General features: G+C 41.8%; 1 protein-coding gene across 1 annotated transcript in view; it reads left to right on the forward strand.

Annotated features, from left to right (window-relative positions):
• PRTG (protogenin) overlaps nucleotides 1-19,503 on the forward strand; it is a 627,066-nt gene that overhangs the window by 345,105 nt on the left and 262,458 nt on the right. Inside the window, exons 7-8 of the mRNA XM_044078520.1 lie at nucleotides 11,870-12,029; nucleotides 15,434-15,681. Coding sequence (XP_043934455.1) covers nucleotides 11,870-12,029; nucleotides 15,434-15,681 — 408 coding nt within the window. The remainder of the gene's footprint in view (nucleotides 1-11,869; nucleotides 12,030-15,433; nucleotides 15,682-19,503) is intronic.

Here is a 19,503-nt window from a genome sequence, read left to right on the forward strand (position 1 = left end):
CTCCCTGACTTCTTTTGGCTGTACGTCTATTCTCCCTTACTATGCTTAAAAGCTTTTTGGTGTATTTGCTTTTTTGTTGGAGGTATAACCTTGTATGTATATATATATATTTATTTAATTGCTTCCCATTAGGGGGGCACCTGACATCTGGGGCAAGAAAAACTGATGTAATGGCGTTGGCTGCATGCTTTATACCCCTGACTACCTGATGTCATGGAAGATGAGACAGCAACCGATGCAGGACCCAAGACTTTGATAATCAGGCCAACTGAGGGCTACTGCAAGCAGATTACCCAAATGTGATGACTGCAACAGTGAGTACACTCGAACATCTACATTTATGGTAAGTGTACACAACTGTACTTTATGTATACTGTGACAGTGAGTGCACTCGAACATCTACATTTATGGTAAGTGCACACAGCTGTACTTTTCATGCTGCAGAGGCTTTTTTCCTGACTACGGCTAAGCCGATCTAGGTTCATCTAGTGGGTTGACTTGCTGGAAGAGAGATATGGTAGTGAGTGGCCAGTGTCACCTCTCTCATCTTAGGGGCAGAGAGCAGGTTGAATCCCACCATAGAAGCATCACCTGGCACATGGTTTTCATCCAGATTACAGAAAATCGTATGGGTGCACACTTGCCAAGGAATGTTTATGCATTGTTTGCAGGGGAACATAGGTGGATTAGGCACGTACAGAAATACTCAAACTCTTTCATCAGTGTCCTTATTTAGAGTATTTTACAACAAGTCATCATCATCATTATGACCCCCCCCCTTTTTCCCATTTTCTACATGGGCTTGGAGAATCCTGTTAACTGTCTCCATCTCTCTCAATTCAATGCCACACTCCTGTCTTCTTCGACACTCATGCCTGACAGTTGCAGATCTTCTTTCACACAATCCATCCACCTCTTTGCTGGACGTCCTCGTTTCCTCTTACCTTCTTCCTGTTTATTCCAAATCTTCTTCACCAGATTGTCTTCTGCTTTTCTGCATGTGTCCAAACCACCGTAGTCTGATGTTCATCGTGTTTCACTGTTGCAGTCATTATAGTTGGGTTATCCTGCTGGCAGGCTACCCGCAGTTGTCCTGAATTCCAAAGTCCTGGTCCGGCGTCGGTTGCTGTCGCCTCTTCCCTGACGTCAGTGTGCCAGGGGTATAAAAGATGCAGCCAATGCCATTTTCTTCAGTCTTTCTTGCCGTGCGGTGCCTGAAGCAAAAGCAGTTCGCAAGTGCCGGTCGGCTGACTCCTGAGATTTTCGAAATCAAATTTCAGAACCGAAGTCTTCATTAAAGCTAAGTACCCCGTTGGGGAAACTTTTTTCTTGCTCTAGACCAATGTCAGAAAAAGATAACAATTGTATTTCTTGTGGGAAACAAATACCTCATAAGGATTTTCACTCTTACTGTATTCCTTGCTTAGGCCCAGACCACGACGTTGCTTGTTGTTGGTTTTGTGCTAGATTTAACCAATGCACTATTAAGCGTTGGTACGATTTTGCCTTTCATTACTTCGGCCGCAGATTCAATTATGCAATGCCGTTTGGAACAACCAACGACCGGAGTGTCTAAAAAATGCAAGGATAAAGACAAGGACAGGCATCCGAGGTCCAAAACCGACGATGAGGCTTCTGCTAAGCTAGTCGTCAGTTCGCCGGTTCTCAGTGGGGTGCTTTTGCAGCCCCTGATACCCACTACCTCAGAGCCACAGGCCGCTTCTGACTCCCACGTGGAGCCGATTGGGCCTCTGGAAACTCAAGGTATTGGATCCTCGGAAAATATTCCCTCAGATGGGACTTGAGCCGCTGTGCAGGCATCGGCTTCTGACAGTGTCTTCAGACCAACTCAGTTATATGTAAAGCCATCTTCAGCTTCTAAGCCAAAGACTAAAGCAGCTCTAAAGACAAAGAAACAAGTACAGCATTCTCCAGGACAGGCTTCCATGCCTAAAAAACAAATGCTCAAAATGGCCGAAGACCTTATTACTTTGATCAGGGGTTCCCATCCCCCTCCTGATAAGAGGCCTAGGCAAGAGACAGAATATGAATCTTCAGATCAGGTTTCCATTTCCTCTGATTCCTCCTCTGATCAGGAATATTCTTTTCCTCCCCATGAGGAGTCTGATGCTGAAGAATCAATACCTTCAGCCTCTCCTCCTGAAGATTTCTTCTTTGGGGAAACCCTGCATACCATGAGGGAGCACTTTCATTGGGAGAGCCAGGATTACTCAGAATCTAAGAAAAGACTCAGAGATTTTCTTTTACTTCCTCAGCATAGATCCCTTGCTATTCCCCCTGTTCTGGACATTGTAGATGATGTTTTTTTGAAGTCAGGCCTGTCTCCAGACTCTATACCCCCTGCACCGGTAAAGCCTGACAGATACTACAGGGTCCCAGATTCCCATAAAGTTCTACATAAAAACCCTGCTGCTGACCCAGAAACCATATCTCAGGGTCCTACGGGTGTCAAAGCTTCCACTGCTAAAAACCCTGTCCCTTCTGAAAGAGATTCAAGAGCAATGGACAGATGTGGAAAAAAAGTTTACACTTCTGCTACTTTGGCTGTAAGGGCCTTAAATTGTCAATTTCATATGCTTAAATATCAGCAATACTTAATGTCACTATTGAAACAGAAAATGTTGTCTAACTCTGAATGTACAGAAAACAAGGAAATGCAGGATGTATTGCATGCAGCTGAACAAGTGGGAAAACATACTTTGCAATGTGGTTTTGATTCTTTGGAGGCCTCTTGCAGGGCCGCTGTAACAGGTTCTGTGATTAGGAGGCATGCTTGGTTAAAGTAACAGAATCTGCCTGATCATGTTAAAGCAAAATCATTAGATGCTCCATTACAGCATGATACTTTGTTTGGTGTTAAAGCAGAAGAGGTGTTGAAGAAAATGGAAGATAAAGCGAAATTTATGCAGACAGTAAAGGATTTCTTACAGGTTCAGCCACCTAGATTTAGCAGGAACTGGCCTTGTAAAAATTGGTCCTTTCCAGTGTCAGACAGGCCACAAAGAGGCAGATACGGACGCCCAAGAGGCAGATCTCAGCCCCAAGGCTCATACAGACCTAAACAATGGGGTGGTTCAGCCCCCAAAGGCAGAGAAGACAAATCACAACCTTATAGCAAACAGTCCCAGTGACTTCCCTCTACAAATGCCAAGCACTTACCTTTTGGCAGCTCCCTTAGGGGGAAAACTAGCACTTTTCTCACAAAATTGGCACAGGATCACCCAGGACAAATGGGTACTGAATATTGTTTCTCAGGGTTACAGGTTCCTCTTTCACACCCTACCAAGGCCAAAAGGTATGCCAGACCTGCCACAAAATCAATGGGCAGAGGCACAAAAACAAATTTCTGCGATCATGGACATGAGAGCTATTCAAAAAGTACCACAGCAAGAACAGGGGCAAGGATTTTATTCAAGTCTTTTCTTGGTACCCAGAAAGGACAAAGCCTGGAGACCAATACTGGACTTGTCAATTCTAAATACTTTCCTGGATGTTCCAAAATTCAAAATGTTGACACTGAAGCAACTTCTACCCATGCTGGGCAAAAAGGCTTGGCTAGTTACTTTGGACGTCAAAGAGGCATACCTGCATGTCCCAATCAGACAATCTTGCAGAAGATACCTCAGATTCATAGCTGGCTCAATGCATTGCCAATTCTCTGCACTGCCCTTTGGCTTATCTACTGCACCCAGGGTCTTCACAAAATGCCTGGCACCAGTAATTGCATTTTGCAGACAAAAAGGAATGCAAATATATCCCTACTTGGATGACTGCCTTATTCAAGCAGAGAGCAAGGACATTCTACTAAAGCATTTGGCGTTTGTAAAAAGATTACTAATTTGCCTAGGGTACACAGTAAACGAAAAGAAATCAAAACTAGTGCCCTCTCAAGAGATAATATTCCTGGGTGCAAGCTTAAATACAACTGCCCAGATGGCTTATCTCACACCAGACAAGCAAAGGCAACTGACTCATTACTTTCAAATGATGGCTACAAAGACCCAGCTACCTGCAAGAAAAATTCTGCAGGCTTTGGGCTTCATGGCATCCTGCTAATTCCATATGCAAGACTGCATATGAGGAAGCTACAGTGGTATCTAAAACGTGTTTGGACTCAACATTGCCACAGCCTGGAAACAATAATAACTCTTATTCCCTGCCTGCAATAGGAATTTCGATGGTGGGCACTGGCCTGTCACCACAACAAGGGACAGCCTTTCACTTTACCCACAGCCAGGCAGACACTAACAACAGATGCATCGGATTATGCCTGGGGGGCACACATGGCAGGAAAATGTATTCAGGGCACGTGGCCCGCGGACCAAATGCATCTTCACATCAATTAAAAAGAGATGCTAGCTGTACAGAATGCCCTGACAGCCTTCAAGGATCTACTACATCCAGGACAACTATTACTAAAGACGGACAATACTACAGTTATGTGGTACATAAACTAGCAAGGGGGCACACATTCCTACCCCCTCTGCAGGCAAGCCATGACTTTGTGGAACACAGCACTGACCTACCAAGTACATCTACAGGCACAATTCCTGCCAGGAAAGAAAAATACTCTGGCAGACGAACTAAGCAGAAACCTCATGGACCCTCATGAGTGGAAACTAAATCCACAGGCCTTCAGCATGATAACAAGGAAATGGAGATGCCCAGACATAGATCTTTTTGCCTCCCCTCACAACTGCCAACTACAGAGATTCTGCTCAAGGACTTATCACTCACAAGCATGGAAAGTGGATGCTCTATCATTCAGCTGGAAAACCTTAACAGTTTATGCCTTTCCACCACTGCCTCTCCTTCCCAAGGTGCTCCTAAAAGTCAGACAAGAGAAGCCAAAAATTATTCTGATTGCCCCAGACTGGCCATGCCAGCACTGGTACCCAATCCTAAAGAGCTTGTCTCAAGGCCCAGTCTGGACTTTACCTCAAATTCCTCATCTTCTGACTCAACAAAACAATCAGATCCTGCACAGTCAACTCAGAACCTTAAATCTGGCTGCATGGCGGATAATATAGCCACTCAGAACACATCTCTCTCTAAAGCTGTTATGGATGTCATTTTGGAGCCAGGAGGCCCAGCACCAGGAAATCTTATGCAGAAAAATGGAAGAGATTCTGTGCTTGGAACCAGGCACAAGGACTTGAACCACTTGTTCCAAATATTCCTCAGATTTTACAATACCTAACTGAGATGCTGGACAAAGGCCTTTCCTTCTCATCAATTAAGATCCATGCCTCTGCCATTTCAGCTCATTACAATACGGAACCTCCTATTTTCTCTCATCCACTGCTAAGACAGTACCTCAGAGGAGCCAAAAACATAAAACCCCCAAGGAGAGCACCGATACCTACATGGGACCTCAACTTTGCCTTAGAAAAGCTCACACTACCTCCTTTTGATCCAGCCAATACAGCTGATATAAAATTCCTATCATGGAAAACTGCTCTGCTCCTAGCAATAACTTCAGCAAGAAGAGTCTCAGAGTTACAGGCATTAATGGCAGTGGAACATTTTATCATTTTTCATCCAGACAGGGTTTCTCTAAGAATAAACCCAACATTTATGCCAAAGGTAGTATCCAGTGTGGCTCTTAACCAAACCATTCATTTGCCAACATTTTATCCAAATCCCCAGAATAAAGGGGAGAGACGTCTGCACTCTTTGGACATACACAGGCAGCTATGCTTCTACTTGGACAAAACAAAAGCTTTCAGAAAAACTGAGCAACTGTTTGTAGCATATGCTGCAGGATCACAAGGAAAAGCTATCTCAAAGCAGACTATTTCAAAATGGATAGGACACTGTATTCGTTTCTGCTATGCACAGCATGGCAAGTCAGTGCCTAAAAATATTAGGCCACATTCTACCAGGGCAGCAGCCACTTCAGCAGCCTTTCTCAGAGGAGTACCAACCAAGGAAATTTTGGAGGCTGCAACTTGGAGTTCAGTGCACACTTTTACCAAGCATTATCACTTACCTCTTTACTCTAAAATAAATCCAGAGCAGGCTTTGCCACTGCAGTTCTGCAGGGCCTTATAGCCACTCCTAATCCTATTTATACCCAGCCGCCCTACCTCAGCTTTGGGATTCAACCCAAGTGTAATGACTGCAACAGTGAAACACGATGAACGTAGTACAGTTGTGTACCTACCATAAATGTAGATGTTCGAGTGTATTCACTGTTGCAGTTCAGGTTACCCACCCTCCATCCCCCTTTCTTTGCTGGAACTTATCTGTACTTCTCTATCCTAAACAACCTATGTGGTGTATTTGCTTGTAGATGAAGGTATTGTTTTTATTTTACTGTATGTTTTTATAAGCAATATGTATTGCCTACCTTCTTGGGGGCACCTGACATCTGGGGCAAGAAAAACTGAAGAAAATGGCGTCGGCTGCATCTTAATTACCCCTGGCGCACTGATGTCAGGGAAGAGGCGACAGCAACTGACGCCGAACCAGGACTTTGGAATTCAGGCCGACTGCGGGTAGCCTGCTAGCAGGATAACCCCAAGTGTAATGACGGCAACAGTGAATACACTCGAAAATCTACATTTATGGTAGGTACACAACTGTACTTTCTCTTTGATCTTTTCTGCAATTGGAGCTACTTTGGCTTCTGCTCTTATGTCCTCATTTCTTCATCTGTCCCACAGAGTGCATCCGACACCCTTCTCAGGGACTTCATTTCCAACACCTCTAGATTCTTTATCTGCTCTGCCTTTACTGCCCAGGTTTCTGTACCGTACAGTAGTACTGGTCACACCACTGTCTTGTATACCTTACTTTTCAGCTTATTTGGCATTAGGTTCATAGGTTCATAGATTAGTACTAGGCTAACTGCCCTTACAAGCCATTTGAAGCCTAGCTAATTATCCCTTGAGAGACTCAAACCCTGCACCTTGTGTTTGTAAGGCAAACACCTTAACCATTAGGCCACCCTCCCACATAGACGACACCTGACACTCTATGCCAGTTGGCTGCAGCCCCTCTGATTCTACCTTTAACCTTTTTATTCAGACTTCCCTTCTCCTCAACCACCCCTCCCAGATACTTGAAGCTGTTTACCTGTTCTACTGTCTTCCCTTCTATCTCATTTCTCTGCTTCTTCTGATTTCCACAGTTTGCTGCCATTACCACTGTCTTATCTGTGTTTGATTGCATTCCATGTGCCTTCAGTTTTCCATTCCCTTGCTCTATACTTTGTTGGAGTTCTTGCTCAGTCTATCTGTAATGCCACATCATCATCTGCATACAGCAACTCTGTTGAGCTGTCCCTTCCAACCTATTTGCTAATGTAGTCCATCACCAGTATGAACAGCAGTGGGCTTAGAGCTGAACCCTGATGTACAACCACTCCCACTGGGAACCCCTCTGTGAGGCTGAACACTGTTCATACTTGAGTCATTGGGTCCTTATACATAGCCTTCACTAATTCTGTCAATGTTTCTGGGACTTTGAACCATTGCAGTACTACCCATAGGTTCATATCAGATCAGCTTTCTTGGGACCTTATTGTATGCTTTCTCCAAGTCTAGGAATGCCCAGTTGGACTCTTTCCTCATCTATAGCTTCTTCTCAACTGTCTGTCTCACTGCATACATTGGGTCAGTTGTGCTGCATCCTGATCTGAATCCAAACTGCTCATCTCCTATCTTACATTCTACTACTCTGAGTACCTGTTTATCAATCACCCTCTTCAGAACTTTCATGCAGTTTGATAGGAACTTGATTCCTCTGTACTGGCCACAGTTGTGGATGTCCCCTTTGATCCTGTACATGTATGCTTATTCTCCAGTCATCTGGGATACACCTTTCTCTCCACACTGCTATGAGTACCCTCAGGAGCCATTTCTCCCCTGTCTCACCCAGCATCTTTATCTTATTTGTTTTGACCTCATCTGACCTGCTGCTTTCCCTGACTTCATTTTCCTTAGTGCTGTTCTTACTTCTTCCATGGTGGGCTCCTCTTCTTCTCTCATTGTAGGCTGTTTCTGAGGCAGTACAGCTTCTGTGGGGTTTTCTTCATTCAGAAGCTTCTGGAAATACTCTTTCCATCTGCCTTTGATGTCCTGTGGACTAGTGAGCAGGTTGTTGCTGGCATTCCTTATGAAGGGTGTCGGACTATTTTCTTTAACTTTCTGTCTTAGCCTTGCAACCGGATATAGTTTCTTTGTGCCACGTAATGAGTCACTAAGTTGGTAGAGTGCCTCTGATGCCCTATTTTTTTTGCTATTACAATTACTTTCTTAGCTTCTTTGTTAGCCAACCAGTATTCCTTCCTAGACTGGTCGGTCTTTTCTTTTTCCATTTTCTCCTGCACTCCTTTCTTTTCATGGCTTCCTGGACTTCTGCATTCCACAACCAACTTTCCTTGCATACCTTATTTCCATACCTGGCTCAGCCACATATCTGTTCTGTTCTGTAGTTCTCACATACTGTTCTGAGGCTCTGCTATTCTTCTTCAACTCCACCTATTTCCTCCTCTTCTTGGGGTGTTAGAGGCCTGAGTCATTCCTTGAACTGTTGTATTTTCTTTCTAGTCAATTTCCAGGTCTTCAGCCTGGTCTCTATTGACCTTAGAGCCTTCTTTGACCACTGCTTGCAGCTGATTGTGGCAACCAGTGGCTTCTGCTGTGGGCTGACTGTTTCACTGGGGATGACTTTGCAATCATGGATTCTTCCCCAGTGACTTTTCCTTACTAGGAGGAAGTCTACCTGAGTTGCATGTTGGCAACTCTTGTATGTGATCTTATGATTATCTCTTTCTGAACCATGTATTGGCTACTATCAAGCCATCTGCTAGACAGAAGTCTAGAATGGCCTCTCCTTCTTTATTTCTGTTGCCCCACCCATGTGGACCAAGGCAGTCCTCCTATCCTGTTCTGTTTGTCCCGATATGTCCATTCAAGTCACCCATTATCAACACCAATTCATGTTGTCCTGCTTTATCTAGAAGGTCCTGCAACTGCTGTCTGAATGCTCTCTTTTCCTTACTATCTCTACCCTGCTCTGGGGCATATGCTGAGATTATGAACACTGCCCTGTCATTATACTGGAGTCTGATTGCAATGAGTCTGTCACTAATTCTGATGATATCCCTCACTGCCTTCTGAAGCCTGTTAATCACCACAATTCCCACACCATTTCTAGCCTGTCCCCCTCCTGAGTATTAGACTCTGGATCTCAAGCCAAGTGGCTTTGCTGCACTGCCCTTCCATCTTGTCTCTTGGATACATAGGATGCCCAGCCTCCTCCAGATCATCCACTTCCAAGCTGCATCCTGTCAGTGAACCCACATTAAGTGGAGCAATTCTTAGTTCATGTTTGGGAGGTTGATTGGTTTTACGTCCAGCTTTCATTCAACAGAGCTATCCCAGGTGGCCGGCCAATAGCTTATTGACCCAAGTCTGCTGGGCTTTATGGCAGCACACACTAGCCAACAGGGGCACATACACTCCTCCCTCTATTAGCATGGGTCACTGGTGTAGGTAGGAGTAGGCTGGGTCCTCAACCCACTTTTCACCGGTAACTACCCATGCCCATTTGGTGACATTAGTCAACATAACTGAATCACCTAGAGCCATATTTTACACCATCAAGTGGCTAGCCCTGTCATTGTGCACAGTCTGTAATCTGTGTTCTCCTGTCTTGAGGATTCTGCACACTACAGCAGATGCTGGAAAGTGGTTGGTCTGACAACTGTTCCCTATATAGGGCACTATATAGAGTCTGTGCTGCTGCCCACATCTCCATTCATTGGTGAGTTTGTGATTGAAGCACTCAGCATGTTTTTCAGAGGTGGGAGGAACCCCACAGAGACACAGGGAGAACATGCAAACTCCAAACAGGCATTGGTCGAAGGTCAGGACTGAACCTTGTACCTTGTGCATAGGAGGTAAAGACCTTAACCATTATGCCAACAAGTGTAATCTGTTGAATAGGTTTCAACAGCAAGATGTGAAAACAGAGAGCTGCAATAATAATATATCACTTAACTGTCTTCACAAAATATAATTTAATGAAATTCTAAAAATAAACTGTTATATACAATAAAAACAAACAAAAATAGGGATGCCTTACTATGATAAGTTGTATTTTGCTTATTCAAGATGTAAAAATCAAAACTAAACTGCCTATCCATGCACCATAAAGTTGCCCAAACAATCACTGTGAAAAAATGGTGTTGCTATAAAACAGTAAGCCAAATCTGTTGGTGAGGAGGAATACAACTCTTGACTATGATCTGTGTGATCTGTGTTTGATTACCAGCTTGGGTGCCTGCAGGTAGGAGTGAAGCAACATCTCCAGCTTGCCTTTCTCAGGTTTGGTGGTGGTGGTAGGCTGAGAGGGCACATGCCCGGGATGCACCATCCCATGGTACAGGCCTAGGTGGAGACTAGAGACCACAAGGGAGTGCTCACTCCCAGGAAGCAGGGCAGTCTTGAGTGGTAAGTCAGTTATGGAAGTGGTTGACACTCCTTTACTGACACCTGCTGCATGATGAACCTTGTAGTGTGTTACTGGCATGCTCTGCTGTATGGATAGGACTAAAAATATGACAGTGTCTGATGACTTCCAAAATAATGTGCCCCACAGAGTTGGTTGTTGACCACTGTGATTGCGGAAAGACTCCACCAGTTTGCTGAGAGGAAGCTGATGATTAGCAGATGGCAGGGGAGAAGAAAAGCCTCAGAAAGCACTCTGAACTTGTTTTATTTTAGAGTTATGCCCTCTGCACTCTCCAGTGTGGGGAAAGAGCCCTGTCACCACAATCTCTAAATAATACTAAGTCTGAGGTTGAACAAGGAAAAGTGAAAAAGAAACATAAAGCACACCTTTCCCTCTTCTGTCAGACCTGCGACCAAAATGCAAAGCACAGCATCTGCAGTAAACGTAGGTCCACCATAGTAATGCATCAACAGTGAGAATATGCAGTCTTTTTCTGCAAAGTTTTATTTTGTTAGCTGATTAAAGACCACGCATTAACCTGTAGTGTTCCCAACAGAGAAATTGCTGTTGTACATATTCCAGTATTTTCAGTTAAGCAGATAAATAGCTTTCAATATTTCAGTAGTAGCAAAGAAATGTGAAGTACAGCTTTAATAACCAACTGATCTTCAGTCACAAAGAGTATGTGATATAAGAAATCCAACAGTAGCATTGCCATCTCGTAGTATGAGGTTCTCTAGTTCGGTTCTGGATTGGAATGCTTTCTGTGCAGAATCTGCATGTCCTGCCTTGGTTCATGGAAGTTTTATCCGGGTACTCTGGTTTCCTCACACATTCTAAAGACATGCAGTAAGTGTACTGGGGAGTCTAAATTGTCCATAGGCACGAGTGCGCGCATGTGTGTGTGTGTGTGTGTGTGTGTGTGTGTGTGTGTGTGTGTGTGTGTGCGTGTGTGTGCGTGTGTGCGTGTGTGCGTGTGTGTGTGTGTGTGTGTGTGTGTGTGTGTGTGTGTGTGTGTGTGTGTGTGTGTGTGTGTATGTGTGTGTGTGTGTGTGTGTGTGTGTGAGTGTGAGATACAGAAGAAGACCTGGCAATCTACTTCTATTTCTACCCTTTGCCTTGAAAACTCTGGATTGTGGTGGCTGTTCGCAGGATCTCTGTAGGAGTCAGCCATGACTGGTAAGGGAGAGAGAATAAGAGAGAAGTTAGTTTAGCTGCATTTTTTTATGTAGATGATTTTTCAGTTTTTTTAATCATAGTAGTGTTTTAGGAAACAATGTTATTGTTTGTAGGTGATTAGAGCTATGTGTGCGGATGTGTAATAGGCAGTATTTTGTCTTAAATACTTGCAGTAACATTTATAGTGTTTTTTTTTTTTTTTTAGCTCCACCTGCATTTGTTGAGTGGCCAGACAGTTTGACAAGACCCAGGGCTGGCACTGCCCGCTTTGTGTGTCAGGCTGAAGGAATTCCTTCACCTAAGGTCACGTGGATGAAGAATGGAGAGAAAGTGCATTCCAATGGTAGAATTAAAATGTACAACAGGTAAGATTTGTTCTACTGTGCCAGTTTTATTGAATGACTGCAGTGTCAATGTATGTATGGTTTACAAATTCATAACTGTGGAATACTGACAGTCTTATCTGTGACCCTGAAAAGTCCTGCAAATTTGCATTTGTCTGAATTTGAGAAGCTTCTCACATTCACTTTTGTTGAGTGATGATCCCAAACCATGCTGCAGAGGAAAGTGCAACAGTACTGTGCCACAGAGAGTGCATCATGAAAACATTCAGCTTTTAGGTATGTTTTCCAGGCAGTAGAAAAAGTTACTTGCTACTGTTGCATGGAAAATTCCAAGTCTGGAATTTTGAAGTCACTGGGCTGTGCTGTACTAAAATTGCATGTTGTGAGTCAGTGCAGGGTAGCAGTAAGACACTCCAAATGTTTGTTCATGGTAATTCGTACCGCCGAACTGTCTTTGATAACCAGCACTTTGGAACATGCTGTACTTTTATACTAACAAGGAGCGTGAACACGACTTCCTGTCAGAATTGCAAACATGAAAATTTATGAAAATGCATAATTTCAAAAGTCTGAATGTTTGGGTATGTTTGCTGCAAGGTTAGCTGCAATCCCACGTCCAAATTCCTTGCACCTTGGGATAAAACCAAATTTTTAAATATTCTTAAAAAAATCCACTTTTGGTGGTTATGTCTGTTTGAAGTTTTCATCCTCAAAATTATGACAAGGAGCCAGTGGGCATGTTATTCCAGCCAATGCAAGTGCCTATAAGAGAGTGGTAGCTTGTGTTAAACTCTGCAAGACTGGAATTAAGTTATTAATTGTATTTTATTTCATTTTTGTGAAATGCTAAACCTTTGTTTGAACATGTTTTATTTATTTAATTTTGGTTCCCAACACAGTTATCTGCCATCCATGTGCCCTAACCCCTCCTCACTCATCCGCTCCACCCTGTGAATTGAGCATTGTGCAGCAGCTGATTTTCATTTAAATGTGTACTGATATAAGAGCAAACTACGTAACCAAAAACTAGTATTATGAAAGGGTTCAAAAAGTTACTGTCATGAATAATTAATGTAGTAGGTAGCCACGCTACACTGTGCCACAAACTGACTTGGCAAAACCCTTAGTCATTCAGCATGTCATTGTGCCTAACAGCCTGGTGTCATGATCATGTCAGATAAGAGCACATTCTAGAAGTATTTTGTGTTTCTAAGAAAGGAAGTACAGATCTGTGCTCGTTGAAAATAAGAAATAATTTGATTTCTATGCCCGCATGCACACAACTGATTTAACCTTCCTGACTTCTTGTCAGAGAGCATTGATCCACAAAGGAACCAGACTTATGGGTCAATGTGATCAGATGGGATGCCGAACACAAACAGAAAGCACTGATTCACAGCTTTTTCTCCACAGTTTTCTGAATTTGTGTTGTCATTGCCTAGTGCTTAGCTGCAAGTACCCCTTGCAGCTACTTGCAGGACCATACATGTGAGGCTTTTCAAGTTTTAAATGCTTCCTTTTGTGGAAGTAACTTAGCTTCTTGTGCTCCTGGTCACCCGTAATGGAGACCTCTTGTTCCATGTAGGTCTGTTTGGATTATAGATTAAAGTGAAAACTATTACAGTGAGTTTTGAAATGCCAGGTTTAGTCTGTGATATTGGGTGTAGCCCACCAAAGGCTTGATATGGTATTGTATCCTTGTTTAGGAGAGGAGACAGATGAGGGAAGAATTGAGGTGGTGCAGTATAAGTGAGATATGTGCCCTCTAGCTTCAGTCTAACATCATTTTTCACTTATTTTAATGTCAGTCTTAGATTAGTCCAACTTCCCTTTCCAGCGTAGGCCTGGGATTTTGTGCTGCATGGATGTCGCTGGGACTTCCTTGTCTTAGAATGCAAGTGATGGTGGATTTGAGAGGAGTTTCCAAACATATTGGTTGTGGAATGTTGACAAGAGGAATCAGATTTCCAGTAGTAGATGATGGGGTGTAAAGAACACCCAGGTGGCACTCCCATTACAGACATAACGTTTGCAAATTTTGTGTTCTGGCTGCTTAATGGTTGGGCCATGTGAGTTGTAGAGTATTTTTTATTAAAGTGTATGCTGATTTTTTGCAGTCTTTTCAATAGAGTGGAAAATGTAAAAATGCATTGGAAACAGTTTGTTGAGGTGAGGGTTGGGGTACTGGTGAACTTGCATGACTTGATGTTTTCTTCAAAGTTTCACTAGGAGTGAGCCTCAGAAGTATATAAGGAATAGTTCTTTGAACTCTTTGTGGTATTCTTTGGGTAAGATGTATACTATCACTGACTAATTGATGGAAGCCCAACTGGTTGAGTTTGACTGATTAAACAGGCTTCTATCATAATGCTTTAACATGGGGGCAAAGCGGGGGTGGGGGGTGGGGGTGGTCCTTATACTCCTTCCCAAAGACTAAAACAGGGATGCAGCTACCTTTGATGGTTGCCAAACCTCTGGTACAAGTTTACAATTTGTTTTGCCCAAAGCTTGTTTACTTTGTTAGTATCAACTGATTGCGCTTCTGTGAATGTAATGGTGATCAAATAAATGAATATCTGTCCTTTTCCACAAGTTGCAAATGTCTGTGCCACTTTTCTGAAGACATGTTGAATGCACTTTCTGTGTACAAATACATTAAATTAGGTCTGTGCCATGTTGTCCTGCTAAGCTGTAACCCTGCCTCAGCAGTACTTATAAGCTGTCCTAGTTAACATGCAGAATTATTCTTGCTGACCGATTCAAAGACTTGATTAATGTAATTGCTTACAGCACTCCCCTGAAGCTGGAAGTGGCACTGTTTTTCTACACCTTTGTTTATCTCAGAAGAGTAATAGTAAATCTACATGCTAACCTATGTAGGGCATATATACCACAACTGAAAAATGGTTTGTACACCAGTTTAACAAGTGCCCCTGTAAGGGTGACTGCAAGTTGCAGATGTATACTGCTGAGGTAGTTCCCACAGGTAACACATAATTTGTTAAATAGTTGAGGTTGTATTGAAAAAAGTACAGAATGTGATTATGAATAGTTGTATATGCAACACCGTATTTGTTCGCCTTTGTGTATTGGGAATGTCTGACTGGCCCTTTTCATTAGAGTCCCAGAGAGAAAAGCTTAAAGCTGCACTCATTTGTGTGAACGTTCAGCATATGTTAACAGTACAAAATGTTTATTTTACTGTGTAAGTCTATATATTTTAATGTGCAAACATGTTCAGGCTGTAAAGATAAAAATTCCCTAGGTAGTCATTGTACATAGGATTAGAATTTTGGAAGATGTGATAATATTCCACTGTGTTTCTGATATAACTCAGTTTAATAGAACACGGGATCTTTCCAAATTCTGATGATGCTTTTAAATTTTACACAGCTGTTAACATTTATTGTTTTCACTCTTTCTAGCAAACTGGTGATAAACCAGATTATTCCCGAAGACGATGCAATATATCAGTGCCTGGCTGAAAATGACCAGGGATCCATTTTGTCTATGGCCAGATTGATTGTGGTGATGTCTGAGGATAGGCCCAGTGCTCCTCGAAATATTCGAGCCGAAACAGTGTCCAGTTCTGCTATCTTGCTGGCTTGGGAAAGGCCACTGTACAACTCTGAGAAAGTTATTGCTTACTCCATCCATTACATGAAAGCAGAAGGTAGGTGTTTTCCCTTTGGAATTAAATGAATTTATTGCTGCCGCCATTTTCCATGATATAGCTGTCTTTATGTTTCTCTTACTAAGTGTTTTCATGCCAGCTAGTCCCATGGGAGGGTCAGGCAATCTAGACTAAATTACAGACTGTTTTGTCACAGTGTGTTTGTGAGCAAGACATTTTTGTGAGCTAAAGCTTCATAATGTTAAACAAGTTTTTGATGCATTATTTGACAGGAGTTCAAAACAACAGCAAATACCTTAGTAAAAATTGTCTTCAGACCATTTCCTAATTAACATATTTTAATGATTTTAGTGTATATTCATTTCAGATTTACGAACACTAAGGACTTCTGTTATGGCACCATAGGTATCAGCAGGTGTCCCAGGTCACTCTGCCTTAAGGAAAATTAATAATTAGTGAAAACAGTAATATACTGCAAGGGTGTCTGAATGGTGTAGTGATGAAACCGTAGCTGTGATTGATATCCTGTTTGGGAAAGTAAAATGGTCATACGAAAACCAGAAAACCTATTTCAATAGGCCTGTAGATCACATGGATGGTCTGGTAACAAGCCAGCAAAGTGTGGAAGGACGAACCTGCTTATGCTGCAACAAGTGAGTTTAAGGCTTCTCTTGAAATGATTCGCTTGGAAATCCAAGTAATCACTGTTGAACTTGAGGATTTTGTCTCTACTACAACTAGCAATCTTGGCTGAAGTAGGGGTTCTGTTGTCGAGCCACTGAGCTGCAGTTATGTGGTTAGAGTCTGAAGGACTTGGTGATGCATTGTAGATGCAGTAGCTGCATTTGGAGGATTGAGCTAGAAGAAAATACTCCAAATAATAGAGCTTATGGGTGATAACTTTGTGCTGTTTGCCTAGCAGCATTTAGACATATGAACACAACTGCCAAGACACACAAGATTCAATGCAAACAGCAGTGACTACATTGAGATATCCTTGCTGCATGTTACTTAAATTGAAAATGTATGCAGTCAAACAGCAGATATTCCATGCTGTTTGGCAACCAGACAAAATCTGCAAGCGGAGGGATCAAAGTGTCTATACTGACAATGATTATTCTGTGATCACCTGACAGAAACAGCTCAGTTTTTATCTGTTCTACAAGAATGTCATATTAGGCAGATTCACTTTAAATTACTGAATCCTGCTTCTGTCAACGTCCTCCCTCACTCTGCATCTAAAATGTTTTTGGGCAGGTGCAGGCTTCAGTGCTTGTTAAGGAACATCAAAAGGAAACAATCTGAAGATTAGTTTAAAAAAATGAATTGGACTACAGGATTTCCCAGAGAGGGAAAAAGCAGAGAAGACCAAGCACAGACCTTAAACAAACAAGGCAACAGAGGAGGTCCTTTCCAAATTTCCGAAGGTGTTTAGACTCCAGGGCCAGAAATGGTTCACAGAGGAGGTCCTTTCCAAATTTCCGAAGGTGTTTAGACTCCAGGGTCAGAAATGGTTCACAGAAAGAAATGGTTACACAATGTGGTATGAGAGACAGCACATCAATTGGTGGAGATGGCTGTTCTCTCACAGTTTTTTTTTTGTTAAAGTTATGTGCAGTAAACAGTCAGGACATAGACTCTAGCTAATGCAGGTGGATGGTCTCCTCATGGGAGCATACCCTTAATCACGCTGGTCCCAAAGGAAGGTCAAGACCTAGAACTAAAGGGGGTGATTTTGCTGGAAATTGCTTCTATTTTGAATTATTTTTTAGTGATTGAAATGCTGAGCTGATACAGAAGTTCTTAAAGTACAGCTTATTGTATCAGAAATGTTTTTGCATTGTGTACATTTCCACTTGAGTGTGTTTTGTATAACAGGTTTGAGTAGCAAGCACTGTTACTGAAGAAACTGTCTGGGGTGGGGTTGAAGTGCTAAGTCACCTATCTAGGAGGGAAAAAGCAGTTGATGCCTTCCTGCTTGAGAGCTGTCGGATTGATGGCTGAGTGACAGGCTCACGGTACAAGAGGAGAGGGGCAGCATGAAAGGCAGTTAGAGCATTAGGAATGCTCACCCATGTCTCTGGCCAGAATCTTAGTAGTACTTCTACCAGTTAGATAGACCATGACACCAGTATCCCTAGTGCAAACCAAGAGTAATGCTGTACCAGGGTTTCCTGTGATGCTCTATGACAGCAAATTGAAATTAATGTCTTTATCCCCAGTTTTCCCCCAGGAAGCCAGACTTGTGATCTGAGAGGGAGAAGATATTCAGGTGAGGCATGTGATGATTAGAACACCACATGGAGGGTATATGGATGGGAATGTTGCAGATTTGATAAAACAATGGGCGGGTTAAGCATGAAAAATGCAATAACAAAGATTAACAGAAAAAAAAAACTACCTATTACCACTTTCTGTCTGTTGTTTATCTGCAACAGTCTCCTATTCAAACCTGTACTTCCTTTCCCATAGCCCCTGTCCACCTTGTATTGGCTATGTCATATACCTCTCAACCTGTTACAGAAAAAAATCTGGACAAAGCCTGAAGTGATGGGGAACAAATAGGGACAGATTTTAAATATTGCTCTTACAAACTTAGAAAGTTGATAGAATAATAGGTTTTGCTTTAGCATGAATTTTTCTGAAAGATATGGAGTCTTAAACTTAAATGTTTGTCATTATTTAATTACTTCAATCCTCAGCTGTTTGCCAGAAAAGTACATATTTTAGGCGGAACACAACAAAAATATGAGGCAAAAATCTGGACATTCTGCAAAAATCTGTACAGTTGAGGTATAGTACATCTGTTCATCTCCTCAGTCTGGTATTTTTGGTTGAACTTCATACTTGATTACTGATTTCATCTTGTAAATCCCTCTCAGTTTAGCAGTAATTATTTATTTATTTATTTTATTTGACATTTGTTAACCGGGATGGTTCAATTGGGCATAGCCCCTTTGCAGTGGAGGCTCGGGGAGAAATCTCTACAAAACAACAGTAAGAATACAATGCGATACAGTGGAAGACAAGTATTTATAAAAATAACAATATCAGCAGTAATAATAATAATGCCATCAGCAGTAATAATAATATCATCAACAATAATAATAATGCCATCAGCAGTAATAATAATAATACCATCAGCAGTAATAATAATGTCATCAACAGTAATAATAATACCATCAGCAGTAATAATAATGCCATCAGCAGTAATAATAATATCATCAACAGTAATAATAATACTGTCAGCAGTAATAATAATACCATCAGCAGTAAAAATAATATCATCAGCAGTAATAATAATACCATCAGCAGTAATAATAATACCATCAGCAGTAGTAATAATATCAACAGTAATAATAATACCGTCATCAGTAATAATAATACCATCAGCAGTAGTAATAATATCAACAGTAATAATAATACCGTCATCAGTAATAATAATACCATCAGCAGTAATAATAATATCATCAACAGTAATAATAATACCGTCATCAGTAATAATAATACCATCAGCAGTAATAATAGTTTCATCAACAGTAATAATAATACCATCAGCAGTAATAATAATAATATCATCAGCAATAATAATAATAATACCATCAGCAGTAATAATAATACCATCAGCAGTAATAATAATATCATATAACTGTAAGTAAGAAGTAAGAAGATAACAGAGAAGGAAAAGGAAGGCCGTAGGAAGGAAGCAGAGCTAATAATAATTCTTGAGTTAGTGTGTCTCCACTAACTTAATTCAGTTTCCTGTTAATTTTTAGCGCTATTTTTGTCTTTTTGCTTGCATTTCTTCCAAGTTCAGGTTGCCTATTGTGGAAGTGCAGCTTTTCCCTAAGATCTTTTTTC

The sequence above is a fragment of the Protopterus annectens genome, chromosome 7.part1 (genome assembly GCF_019279795.1).
Source record: "Protopterus annectens isolate FY-2018-M chromosome 7.part1, PAN1.0, whole genome shotgun sequence".
NCBI classification, from domain to species: domain Eukaryota; kingdom Metazoa; phylum Chordata; order Ceratodontiformes; family Protopteridae; genus Protopterus; species Protopterus annectens.